This window comes from Sitophilus oryzae, unplaced genomic scaffold (genome assembly GCF_002938485.1).
Source record: "Sitophilus oryzae breed Bouriz unplaced genomic scaffold, Soryzae_2.0 scaffold_122_pilon_pilon, whole genome shotgun sequence".
Lineage (NCBI taxonomy): Eukaryota > Metazoa > Arthropoda > Insecta > Coleoptera > Curculionidae > Sitophilus > Sitophilus oryzae.
In genome coordinates this window covers 273,969-288,479 of record NW_022145871.1, presented here as the reverse complement: position 1 = coordinate 288,479, position 14,511 = coordinate 273,969, and the positions used below count along the sequence as shown (strand labels likewise).

Here is a 14,511-nt window from a genome sequence, read left to right as displayed (position 1 = left end):
TTTAGGTATTGGCCACTCTTCCACTGTCTTGGTCTTCTGTGGATCTACCGCAACTCCTTGGGAGGAGACTACATGGCCCAAGTAGTGTACCTTTTCTTGACACAGATGACATTTCTTGGGGCTAAGTTTCAAACCAGAGCTCCCTAGTCGCTTGAAAACTTCTTCCAAATCCTTCAGATGATCGTCAAAGGATTTCCCAACCACTATGATGTCATCCAGGTACACTAAACAGGTAGTCCAGGATAGTCCCTTTAACACAGACTCCATTAGTCTCTCAAAGGTAGCTGGCGCGTTGCACAATCCAAAAGGCATGACGGTAAATTGCCACAGTCCGGAGCCCACCGAGAACGCTGTCTTCTCTCTCTCTTTCGGCGCCATGTCGACTTGCCAATATCCACTCTTCAGATCTAACGTAGAGAATATCGTTGACCCCGCCAGCGTGTCTAGAGTATCGTCTATCCTCGGCAGGGGATAACTATCCTTCTTGGTAACATTATTGAGCTGCCGATAATCAACACAGAACCTGGTGGTACCGTCTTTCTTCTTTACTAGTACTACCGGCGATGTCCACGGTCTCTTAGATGGTTCGATGACACCCTCTTCTTTCATTTTTCGAAGGATTTTATCAGCTTCTTCACGTTTGGCGAGCGGAAGTCTTCTCGGATTTTGTTTGATTGGTCGTGCATCTCCGGTATCAATTTTATGTTGTACTAAATTGGTACGACCTCTCTGTCCTGCTTCTCCTTTATCAAACACATCTTGATACTTGATTATCAGGTTTCTCAATTTTCTACTATTTTCGGGAGATAATCCTTTAACGTTTACTAACTCCTTCACCATTTGGTCCGGAATTTTTGAAGTCGAAACTTTGGAGGCTTCCACCACAGAATATCTAGCTACGCAACAGAAAAATACTCGAAATGAAAGAGCTAAAATTGCGCAAATAAAATACTAGATGGCGCGACAATATCATAATCAGAATATAATTGGAAATTTTGAACTTTCGGTTTTAGATCGATGGCACGTCGACGGCCTTGAAGCTCGCCGAAATATGCACAGTTGCCAGATTCAAAAAGACCTTTAATTGGGGATGCCCATTCTTTTTCTGGTTATAATAGTTTCTTTCTATTCTTCTTTTCTTGTCGGACACACTTATGTTAATTATTCGTTTGGCTTTTAAAATAATTTTAAGTATATTCAAAAAATACATTTTTAATATACACTACCTTATATTGTTAACTAAGAAAATACCTTTAATTACCTTTAAAAATATACAGGGCGATTGATAGTAATATTTATTAATACTGGAACGTTAGTAATGAAATGTAAGTTTAATAATAATGGAAATAATTTATTAAAATGCAGTAGCACACAACAAATCTTTATAAAGAAACGCAAGTATACCAAATTTGGGCCCAATCGAAATCCAGGAAATATCATAATATTGTACTCCACTCGATATGCTTCAAGGTACCATAATATTGCAATGTCACCGAAGATCCGTAGTATACCAAGTTTAAGCCCAATCGATCGCCAGGAAATGGTATCGTAATATGGTACTACATTATGGTACCTCTTGATATGTTTCACGGTACCATAATATTGCAATGTCATCAAACATACGCAAGTATATATCAAATACGAGCCCAATCGAACGTCAGGAAGTGGTATCATAATGTAGTACTATAGAAGGTACCACTTTATATGCTCCATGGTACCATAATATTACAATGTCACCGAAGATACGTAGAATACCAAGTTTAAGCCCAATCGAACGCCATGTACGTAATATGATACTATATTATGGTACCACTTGATATGGTTCATGGTATCATAATATTGCAATGTCATCAAAAATACGAAATTATATGTCAAATATGAGTTCAATCGAACGTCAGGAAGTGGTATCATAATATGGTACGATAGAAGGTACCACTTTATATGCATCATAGTTCTATCATATTACAATGTCACCGAAGATACGTAGTATACCAAGTTTAGCCCAATCGAACGCCATGTACGTAATATGGTGCTATATTATGGTACCACTTGATATAGTTCATGGTATCATAATATTGCAATATGTCATCAAAAATATGAAATTATATATCAAATCTGAGCTCAGTCGAACGTTAAGAAGTGGTATCATAATATGGTACTATATAGATGGTACCACTTTACATGCATCATAGCACCATCATATTATAATTACAATGTTACCGAATATACGTAGTATACCAAGTTTAAGCCCAATCGAACGCCATATATGTAGTATGGTACTATATTATGGTACCACTTGATATGCTTCATGGTACCATAATATTGCAATATCATCAAAAATACAGAAGTATATATCAAATATGGGCGCAATCGAACATCAGGGAGTGGTAACATAATATGGTACTATAGAAGGTACCACTTTATATGCTCCATGGTACCACAAAATTACAATGTCACCGAAGATACGTAGTATACCAAGTTTAAGCCCTATATTGACCGCCATGTATCTAATATGGTACTATATTATGGTATGGTACCACTTGATATGCTTCATGGCTTCTTGGTACCATAATATTGCAATGTCATAAAAAATAAGCAAGTATATATCAAATACGAGCTCAATCGAACGTCAGGAATTGGTATCATAATGTAGTACTATAGAAGGTACCACTTTATATGCTCCATGGTACCATAATATTACAGTGTTACTAAAGATAAGTAGAATACCAAGTTTAAGCTCAATCGAAGGTCATGTATCGTAATATGGTACTATATTATAGTATACTATTTCCCATATAAAATGACAGCGATCTTCATTTTATAGCCATCGCTAACGCTGTTTTTCCCCGATCATGCGGTATAAAGTATGAACACAATTAATTGAACGTCAGGAAGTGGTATCATAATAGTAGAACAATACTTATTACATTGTCGCCGAATTACAATCAAAATTCAGGATTCAATTACAATCAAACGTCAGCAACTGATTGTAATTCAGCTCGTAAGATTTAACCCCAACTAACATGGCAAGTTAAATACTTAAACCTGACTTACACGTTTGAAAAAAGAGCACTGATCTATTTTAATATTGTTACGGATTCCGTGGGTCCACTATTTAAACTCACGATAAAATACTTAACGAATTTATTTGTTTCACTCTGTACACACAACTTATACTATTTACACAACACAACTTATGCAACTACTATTACTCTAACGGTATTTCGCGGTATTTTCAAACTTTAGACTTCAAACTTCAAACTTGTCCAACTGTCAAAGCGCGGGCCTTATATACCCCCTGGCGGTTGTTTCTAGATTTTTCTAAAGAATTCTATAATTTTCTTTACTTTCTGGAGAATGCGCCAGGTTCCTCAATGCACGTTGCGATTATGCAACCAGTAATACACCTTGACCTTAACATTGCCCCCTTCTCAAATTTGATCGTCCCGATCAAGGTTTCCTGTCTGGTATCTCTTCAATCGATCCAGATGAACTACTTTCATCTTACTTCTAGGGCTGCGTTGAATCCGGTACACAACATCATTTATCCTCTTGATGACTGTATAAGGACCTTCCCATGCTGGAGAACTTTGGGGACCTCCCTTTCTTGCGCTGTGGGTTATATAACCATACCATATCGTCCTGTTGAAATCCCGTAGAATTAGCTCTGAGGTCGTAACGAGCTTTCATCCGGTCACTGGCTAGCGTAATCTTACTTCTCACGGCCTTATGAATTCCCAATAACCTTTCCTTCAGTTCATCCGCGTAGTCCTCTACGTTCGTGGTGCTGTCGTCTGGTGATCCGAACACCAAGTCACAAGGCAACCGTAATTCTCGACCAAATAAAATCTTCGATGGTGAAAGTCCGGTGGTGTTGTGAACTGCACTTCTATATGCCATTAGGAATAGTGGTATATGCTGATCCCAATCTCTTTGATGTTCATCCACCATTTTCGAGAGATGTTCTTCAATGGTCTTATTGAATCTCTCGACCATCCCATCAGACTGCGGATGTAAAGCTGTTGTCCTAGTCTTGTGAATACCAAGCAGATCACACATCTTCTGGAACAGTCTTGACTCGAAGTTCCTTCCTTGGTCAGTGTGAAGCTCTAAAGGAATTCCAAATCTACTGAAGACATTATTGACTAATACTTCAGCTACATCGATGCTTCTTGGTTTGGAATGGCAAAAACTTCTGGCCATTTACTGAAATAATCCATCGCCACTAAAACGTACTTGTTGCCCTTGTGCGTTTCAGGGAATGGGCCTGCAATGTCAACAGCGATTCTTTCGAATGGCAGTCCAACGTTATATTGTTTCATTTTTCCCCTAGATCGAGTGCTTGGTCCTTGGCTGGCTGCACAAATTTTACATTGTCGACACCATTTCTTGACATCTTCGCAATAATCCACCCAGTAAAAGCGATCTCTCAGCTTGCTCAAGGTCTTGTTTACCCCAAGATGGGCTCCAGTTTTACCACCGTGAATTTCTTCCAATACCTGGGTAACTTTCTTCCTTGGTACCAGTAACTGAGTTGTTACTGTGCTGCCATCCGCACTTTCCCATGTGCGCTTTAACAATCCATTCTCAATAACCAGTGAATTCCACTGAGCCCAGAGAGCTTTGAAAACGAGCCCTCTGTCCGCAATATCCTGCCACGGTGGTCTCTCGCCGTTACCTTCCTTGAGCCGTAGTATTGCTCCGATGTCTGGATCTTCCATTTGATCTTTCCTCAATTGTGTCGTCGTCCACTGTTCATCGGTTCCAAGTTTAAAACTCCTTATCATGACAGTGCCTTCACGTTGTTCCGTTTTACAGCAGTGCTTACAATCGGTTTGACAGGGTCTTCTGGATAAACCGTCTGCGTTACCATGCATTTTTCCAGCACGATGTTGGATGGTAAAGTGATACTGTTGGAGCTTCTCGAGCCATCGTGCTATTTGACCTTCAGGTTGTTTCATCTCCATAAGCCACTTGAGAGCCGCATGATCTGTCCTAATTAAAAATTCTTGGCCGTACAGATATTTATGAAAATGATCAACTGCCTTCACAATTGCTAGCAGCTCCTTCCGGGTAACGCAGTAATTCCTTTCTGGTTTGGATAGAACTCGACTGTAATATTCTATCACTCGTTCTTCGCCATCTTGCACTTGTGATAGCACTGCACCTATGCCGATATTGCTGGCGTCGGTATCCAGGATATACCTCCCTTGTTGTTGCGGGTAGGCTAGAATAGGACTTGAACATAAAGCCGCCTTAAGTCTTCCAAAGGCTACATCACAATCGGTGTTCCATTCGTAGCCGACTTCATCACCTGTAAGTCTATGTAAGGGTGCAGCTATATTGGCAAATCCCTTGACAAATCTTCTGTAATAGGTGCATAAACCCAGAAAACTTCTAAGTTCATGTTTGTCGCGAGGTTTAGGCCAATCCTTGATTGCAGCGATTTTCTTCTGGTCGGTGTAAATTCCGTCTGCTGAGACTACATGGCCCAAAAATTCCACTTGTCGCTGGAATAAGCTACACTTCTTCGGGTTCAAGTACAGGTGAGCATTCCGTATGCGGCCGAAGACTTCTTCTAAATTCGCAAATGCTCCTCAAAAGTTCTTCCCATAACCAATACATCGTCGAGGTAAACCAAGCACGTTTTCCAAGTTAATCCTCTTAACACCACCTCCATGAGACGTTCGAAAGTGGCTGGAGCATTGCATAATCCAAACGGCATGACCTTGAATTGGTATAGTCCGTTTCCTGTAGAAAAAGCCGTCTTTTCTTTGTCTTCCTCGTCCAGACCAACTTGCCAGTATCCACTCTTTAAGTCGAGAGTGGAGAACCAGCACGAACCTGCCAGTGTGGTTAACGTGTCGTCTATACGTGGCAGTGGGTAGCTGTCCTTCTTAGTGACGTCATTGAGCTTCCGATAGTCCACGCAGAATCGTGTACTACCATCTTTCTTCGTCACCAAAACAACAGGAGATGACCATGGACTCGATGATTCTTCGATAACTCCATCTTCTAGCATCTTATCTACCATTGTCTCCATTTCTTGTTGTTTGGAAAGGGGCACCCTTCTAGGACGTTGTCGAATCGGCTGAGCATGACCAGTATTAATCCGGGCTTCACAAAATCCGTTCTTCCACTGTTATTTTTCTCAAAAATACCGCCATGCTTTCGCAGGAACTGCTTAGCCTTCTGTTTCTCCTCATATGTTAGGTGATCCCATGGCTGTTCTAGATGTTTTAGTGTTTCTTTGGATGCCATTTGTGTAACAGCTGACGACACTTCATCACATCGGGTGACACTTCTTACAGGTTCGCAGATGGCTATCTTGTCACCTTTTTGAATCTTGACACAATTCGGGAAAACATTCGCAATTCTGATCGGTATATTCTTGTCGGTGTTCACCAATGACTTTCCTACTAAGTACCTATCTTGTTTCTTGTCGCCACTTTTTACCAGTCCAACACAGCACCCAGCGATTTTCTCCACTTTACCGAATACGATCTTCTCGGTATTACCAGGTATCACCACAGTTTCCGCTGATCTTACATCCATTCTGCCTGGTCCCTCGTCTGGAGATAACATGAACTCTTCATATCCAATATTTAAGATATTTCTCTGGTGATCGAACGAAAATCCATGTTGACGAATCATATCCATGCCCAAGATGAAGTCATCTTCAATATCTGCCACTAAGACGCTATGCTGAAACTTCAAATTTCCTAACTTCAGTTCGACGATAGCCTTTCCCCGTGCAACGGCCATTTCCCCCGTAACTGTACGTAAACACACTCTTCTTCCCAGAGACATCAGCTTCAATCCTTGCACTGAGTTAGCCCGCACCAACGATACCATAGCGCCAGTATCCACAGTCATTCGAATTCCCTTTCCATTGACTTTCCCGTCGATCACCAAGCTGTCAGCGGTTGTTCCTAGACTCCTAATGGAAAAAATCCTGGGGGCTCTGTTCTCCCCAGTCAATACTCGCCCCTTAGTATTGACTGATTTTAGTTTTCCTGGTGCCTACGTTCTCTGGATGCTGAACGGGATCGCATGAACGCGGCAATCCCGTTTGATGTGGCCATTCCTGCCACATCTATAGCACCTTATGTCCTGGGATCTTCTCTGGTTCTCTGTCTGGTTATTGTTGATTCCCTTGTTTATTAGTAGCTCACATAGTTTGTCGAATTTTCTACACATCTCCTCCAAACTTCTGTGGGTACTCTCGGGCTGTTCCTCTACCGTTACCGATCTTATCTTCGGTCTAGGGATGGCGCTAAAAGCAGCTTCGATTTCCAGCGCCCTGACCAGTGCTTCGCTGCTGGTAGAAAATCGGGATATTTGCAGCGCCCTCTGTAATTCGTTGTTCCCTCAGTCCGCTGATAAAGCACTGAGCAGCGAGTTCCTCCCTAAATCCTTCCGGTGCTTCAGGATACGCTAGGTGTACCAGCCGACGTAAGTCTGCTTCAAATTCCTGCAGACTCTCTCCGGACCTCTGCAGGCGTGTCTTGATCTGGGCCTGGTAAAGTTGGCGTCGATGTTGGTCGCCAGACATTCCTGCTGTTGGGCTGCAGGAATAGTTTGCAACAGTTCCAGGGCAGGGCCACGCAGCGCGATGACAAGTGCCGCTGCTTTCTCCTGGTCAGTCCATCCGTTGGCAGCGGCGGCTGCTTCAAACTGACGGTGGTACATTGTCCATGTCGTTTGTCCATCGTAGGTCGGGGCCTTGAGGTTCGCTGTTCCTTGAACGCCAGGTGTCTTTACTTGTACCTTGGTCTTCTGTAGGTCCATCTCCAATCTTTCTATCTTCTGCTGAAGGCGCTCCTCCAGATCTTCTACAGCTTCTTGGAAGTGGTTCTGTTGTTCCTGGCAACGTACTTCCAACATTGATTGTTGCTTTTTTTCCATTTTTTCGAAACTTTTCTTGATACTGTCCTGCTCTTCAAGTTTTTCTTCTTGTCGACGCACTTCAAAACCTTGTAAAATTTTCTCGATCCGGTCCTGTTCCTCTTGTCTTTCTTTTTGATGACGCGCCTCTAAGCCTTCCAGAATTTTCTCAAGGCGGTCCTGTTCTTCTTGTTTTCTTTCTTTTGACGCTTCTAAACCTTCTAAGATTTTTTCTTGATTTTCCATAAGTATTTTCAAAAGGTGGCATTGTTCCTCTTCTTTCTCTCTTTCTAATCGGGCTCGCTCTTCTTCTCGTTCTTTACGTAGCCTTTCTTGTTCTTCTGCCTTCTCTCTTCTCATATTTTCCATAAAATCGCCCAATAATTTGCTTACTTCCTCCATTTTCTTCGCTTGCTCCCTTGTACCAACCATAAAAATACTCTGATTCGGTCTAAAAATCTTCCAATCCACTTAATTTCTTCTTAAAACCCTCTTGAATCGCACTTCCGACACCAATTGTTACGGATTCCGTGGGTCCACTATTTAAACTCACGATAAAATACTTAACGAATTTATTTGTTTCACTCTGTACACACAACTTATACTATTTACAACACAACTTATGCAACTACTATTACTCTAACGGTATTTGCGGTATTTTCAAACTTTAGACCTCAAACTTCAAACTTGTCCAACTGTCAAAGCGCGGGCCTTATATACCCCCTGGCGGTTGTTTCTAGATTTTTCTAAAGAATTCTATAATTTTCTTTACTTTCTGGCGAATGCGCCAGGTTCCTCAATGCACGTTGCGATTATGCAACCAGTAATACACCTTGACCTTAACAATATGTTTAAATGATGTAGCAAATTTGAAGGTAGGCTTTATCAGGAAGTTTTACAATGTGAATTACACAATGGCAACACTGCACAAAATTCTTTTAAATTTCGTTTGTAGAAAACTATTTTCTTTTAAATTTATCGCCCTCTATTATGTAGTAGCGAAACTACCGCATCAAAATATCTGATTTGGAGACAGGCTTTAAAAGTCTGTCTCCTTTTGATACCTACAATTTTATACATGTAACGAGGCTTCTGTTGCGTAGCTAGATATTCTGTGCTTCCACGCTTCGAATGACTGAGGAGACCGAACAACAGTGTTCCCTTCTTCAAGGATACAGAATAATAATTCGTGTTCATTACTCTCACCGGTACAGTTTTCTTCGCTCGCAGCAGGGCTTTTCCAACAGCGATCCCTCGTCCTATTTCGCTGTCATGGTTCCTTGGCTCCAACAGAATAATACTCCCATTATTCATTTTACCTTCCAGGCAACCATCCAAAAATATCTCACAGCGCTCAGGGATCGAAACATCTTCTGCTACTACCACGCGAAGCGTCTCCTCACATTTTCGATGTAGAACCACTTCTTCTTCATTTATTTTCAAAATTTCTTGTTTGAGGTTTAGTTCAAAACCTCTAGTGGTCACGATGTCCATTCCGAGAATAAGTTCATCTTCGATGTCTGCTACTAACACTCGATGATTAAAACAGGTGCTTCCGATAACAAAATTAAGATCTACCTCTCCATGGATGAGAGCGCAGCTTCCTGTAGCTGTACGTAGTCGCCATTGTGTTGTTTTAATCCTTTTTGATGTTTTAAGGATATCCGGCCTGATGATCGTTTTGGTCGCACCCGTATCCAACAGCATGGTCCGTAACTCTCCATCCACGAAACTAGCCACAAAAATGCTGTTGAACTTGTGTTGTAGCGATGCGACTTGAACAGTTTTCGTTGGAACCTGTTGGGTACTGCTCCATATGTGTCCCTTTGATTCGACACTTGGCGAAACCGAGTCCACGTCTTTTTCTTGACAGTGACTTCTTACGTGTCCTGCCTGGCCGCAATTCCAGCAACAAGTCGGTCCTTTCTTGCCCATGTACTCCTCCATGACTTTCCGTACAATGCTTTCCACGGATTTGTCGGAACATTGGTTGACCGCCCGTACTCTCACTAGAGACCGAGAACTGTTTCGCGGCCTCAAATTCTAGGGCACGTGCTAAAGCATCCACCAAGCGCGTTGGGTGGGCTAGAAGAAGCGCTTGCCTTGTCTCCCTGTCACGTAAGCCATCGGAGAATGTCTGTACTGCCAACCGCTCCATAACATTCTCGGGCGTAGCAGGATACGCAAGGCGAACCAGGCGGGCTACGTCGGCTTCAAACTCCTGCAGAGACTCATTTGACTTTTGAATGCGATTTTTTAGCTGTGAATGATAGACATGTTCCAAATGAGCTTGGCCGTACCTCATTTCTAAATGTCGTACCAATTGCTGATAATCTCCCTGTTCCGATGGTGACAGTGTCTGCAGGATATCAGTCGCATCTCTCGCAGTGCGACAGTCAAAGCGGTAGCCTTTTCAGCGATTGTCCATCCGTTCGCTCTCGCAGCGGCCTCAAACTGGCAAAAATAATTGGCCCAAGCGGTTTTTCCGTCAAACTGTGGAGGTTTCATAACTGATTTTGAGGCATACCTATTTTCGACTAGTTTCGGTCCCTCCGATGTTTCTTGACATTTTGGTGAATTTAACTTCGCTATTTCTTCTTTTAAAATTTCGATTTTTCTGTTAACATCGTCCTCAATATGTGCTATTTTGTCTTGTAGCTCCGTGGAATTCTCTATAATCTTTTCTTCTAATTCCCTGGAATTTTCTATTATCTTGTTATATAAACTTTCTTCTAAATTATGTATTTTATTATTAAAGCTGGCCTGTATATCTTTAGAATTTTCTATGATTTTATCTTCTAATTTTTGGGAATTTTCCGTCATTTTATCATTCAAAGTTTCTTGCAAATCTTGGGGATTTTCCATAATTTTATCTTCTAAATTAATTATCTTACTATTCAAATTGTCGTTTAAATTGTCTTGCAAATTATTCAATGACGAGTCAAGGTCACCTTCCAGCTCAAAGCAAAATGTGTCAGGATCCTCACCTTCCTCAATCAAAACCTCTCTCAGTCTGGCTTGCAAAATGCTTTTCTTTCCATCTGTCTCGCACTCCCTCTCTTCCAATATGCATTTTAATTCCGACACTTTCAAGTCTTTCGACAATTTTTTCGAAGCCATTTTCAGTCTTTTTATTTTTCTACTCACACACGCCACACTTGACACCAATTGTTACGTTTTTCTTCGGTTCCGTGTGGATAGAAAGTCACAATTTATTTAAACACTATTTATTTAACACTAATTAACAAAAACAATAACGATAAAAGATTTATAGAACTATTTACAAACGATTTATAACTAAGAATTTATTTTGAATTTTAGCGCGTCAACTGCACTTGTCTATTTATAACAGCCCTCTCTAGGCCACAGCCGCCGGCTTTTATACCTACAGCTAAAAGAACTCTAGAATAGTCCATAGATCGTTAGGTGCATAGAGGTTTCGATTGTTCTCGTATGTACTACTCCATTCCAGTGGAACTCGTTTCTTCTCGAATCTTCGAATGAATTATTACGGTGTCTATTCTTTAATGCGATGTTAAGGTCATCCGAGGGCGGGCTATATACTTAGTTAGTAGTTAGGTTAGGTCGAGTCCTCGAGTCCACACCGGTCCGCAACAATATGACTGATTTAATCCTAATTCAGGTTTATTTTTTGTTAATTTTTACTTATCTTTTCCAGATCCCGAAAGTCATATACTCTTCTTCGATATAGAAGCCTTAATCATAGAATTATTGAGCGAGGAATATTCCATGATGTCTCCTGGTAGTTTAGAAGCAGCTGGATTGATCTCGCAGGCAGAATATTTGAAAGTGGCAGCTCTAACACAAAGTGCCAGCCCAGATGCACACAAAAAGATTGCAGGTACTGCAAAAACTATGTTTGTTTATATAGTATCTTCTTTTCTAGTACGATTAGTTATATTAATGCAGTATCGTACGACTTTCCGTACAATAGATCGTGCCGTCTATGTTCCATCTTAATATAGTCTTTGTGTCTAATATAGTCATTTTACGGGAATAACATTACTAAGGACCAGTTTATTGAAAATCACATATTTTTTTCTAATCACATATATTATTATTTTTATATTTGTACTAGAAAAGAAGTTATTTATTGTATCATTAAAAACTCAGCTAACCCTATTGTATGTTATGTCTTGCAAGACTTTTTTGGTAAAGTCAAGGACAAAGCTGAAAACATGGAACGTATCATTAAAGAAAAAGACAAACATGGTAAAAAACTGTGTATTTTTTCTAAAATTTTTTGTTTTGTTATTCCTTATTTATAATAATAAACTGTTATATGTTTTATTGCTTGTATTTTGTTTTGTTTTGTTTGAGTTCCAGCTTTTTGTGTATTTTTAAATTCTAAAGCTAAATAGAATGTTTTTGTTATAAATTCATCATGTACTGGTTAGGTATATTAGCGAAAATGAAAGAGGGTGCCGAAACAGTACAAACCAAAATACAAGCTAAAGCTGACTTGGTACTGAAAGGAACTGATCATCTAAATCAAGGTAAGATTATGAATAAAAATAAAAATACAACATGAGACTCTTAAATACTGACTATTAAGTAAAAAATACTAGGAATAAGATCAAACACTACTATTCCTTTATAAATGGTCTAACTCTTAGACAAATTTTATAGATATACCATATGATAGAAAAAAAACGGCGTCAGCGATGGCTATGAAATGAAGATCGCTGTCATTTTATATGTAAATCTATATGGGAAATGTTGTCGATCGTCATTTTCCAGCCAACCGGACGCCATTTTTTTTTAATCATAGGCATACTGTATAAAACGGAAATACCCAAGATATACAAATCAGATATAAACAGAAAAAAATTGTCATTTATTTAATAAACAAATTTATTAACGCAGATCATATCCAGTGCTCTTTTTTTTAACTGTGAACATAAGCCCTATGTTAGTTGTGTGTAAGCCCTGTTAATAGCGCAATACTATTCTGCCATGGTTATTTTTACAGTGGAAAAGTCTATAAATTGGATTTTTATGAAATGCATACAATGTTTTAGACTGTGTTTCAGTATAAGGTGTATTCCAGCGAGGTATGGGTAGATAAATAAAATAGGTATATGTTCAAAATTCAAAACTATTTACTAAATTTTAAATTATTTATTAAGTTTTCAACATATAGGCTCATGAAGAAATTAAATTTCCAGACCCAATTTCCATAGCAATTTTACCTTTATATAGACATACAGTTTGTTTACTTTTTGGTTGTATATGTTGGGTCAGAAAAAAAACAATGATTATCATTAGTTACCATAGTTTATCAAAATTAAACAGCAAAAAATGTGCAGTATTTTACACTAGTATTTTCAGAAAACTCAGATTTTGGGAAGGAAAAAAATAAACCGGGGAGCTTAGGACCACTGGATACATCTCATGGTATGGAGATAGCACAACTGCTTCTTTCTCTTTTGCACTCGTGGGGTCTTGATGATGATTTGGATAGAGTTTGTCAAGGAAAATTAGGCCTCTTACGTCCTATGGTAATTTATAATTTATTTTATGATATTTTTAAGATGCATGAAAAAATCATTTATATATAAGATGTATTTATAAGCAATAGCCTGGCCCTTCTTTTATCGTTTTTCAAAAGTTATGCCGATTTATACATAGTACTACTGAATACCGTAGACTGGAAAAAAAGATACAGTATATGTTTCTATTTGTTTATTATTTTTTCCTCTACTCGGGCAACTTCTCACGACACACACTTTCACCATAATAATTAAAACAGGAAGTCTCAATAAAAAAAAACAAATCTTTCATTCAGAGAATAAAAATAAAGCATTTTGCTTATTAGAACTATGGTCATTTAGTGAACCGCTATTGTCCGTATTTAGGTGACTGTTTTTTAAGCAAAGAAACTGGAAAAAAAGATACAGTTCTAAGAACAACCGCTTATAGTACTTCGATTCCCTCTCAAGAATTGCAACGTCAGAAAACCTCATTTGATGGTCTGTTTTAATACAATGTTCAGCTAAGGCACAGGACATATGTTTCTTTTACAATCACTCTTATGAGATGAAACACGGCCAGATAAATTACGTGATGTTTGTATATACGAGGATTCACAATTACCACATACAATTCTATATACTACATTATTAGTTTCTAACAGTAAAAGTGGAGACTTAGGTTTTGTATATAACTGAGACAAGGGGTCTTAACTTGTTTCTTTGCTACAATGACATTAGAATCCTTAAATACATTTATCAACTTTGGTGTAAGTTCTGAAATATATGGAAGAGAATTTTTTTTTCTCATCATCATTACTTAAATTTTGAGTTTCCTCACTTAAATTTTGAGTTTTTTTCTTAACTTAGTCAGTCACGACTAACCTGCTATTATTGTTTCTATTTGTTTATTATTTTTTTCCTCTACTCGGGCAACTTCACCATAATAATTAAACAGGAAGTATCAATAAAAAAACAAACATTTCTTTCAGAGAATAAAAATAAAGCATTTTGCTTATTAGAACTCTGATCATTTGGTGAACCTCTATTGTCCGTATTTAGGTGATTGTTTTTTAAGCAAAGTCGTATATAAAATCATTCTCTTTACCTCTAGCCTCCATAGGCACCACCT

The 14,511-nt window shown here is 39.1% G+C and overlaps 1 protein-coding gene across 7 annotated transcripts in view; it reads left to right on the top strand.

Annotated features, from left to right (window-relative positions):
* The window catches only part of LOC115874152 (WD repeat-containing protein 7), a 71,356-nt gene that overhangs the window by 20,698 nt on the left and 36,147 nt on the right, over positions 1-14,511 (top strand). For 5 of the 7 annotated variants that reach the window (XM_030889246.1, XM_030889250.1, XM_030889247.1 and 2 more), the window contains exons 15-18: positions 11,567-11,749; positions 12,052-12,120; positions 12,306-12,404; positions 13,240-13,409. In XM_030889246.1, the coding sequence (XP_030745106.1) occupies positions 11,567-11,749; positions 12,052-12,120; positions 12,306-12,404; positions 13,240-13,409 (521 nt within the window). The remainder of the gene's footprint in view (positions 1-11,566; positions 11,750-12,051; positions 12,121-12,305; positions 12,405-13,239; positions 13,410-14,511) is intronic. The other 2 variants (XM_030889252.1, XM_030889253.1) reach the window with 2 other exon arrangements.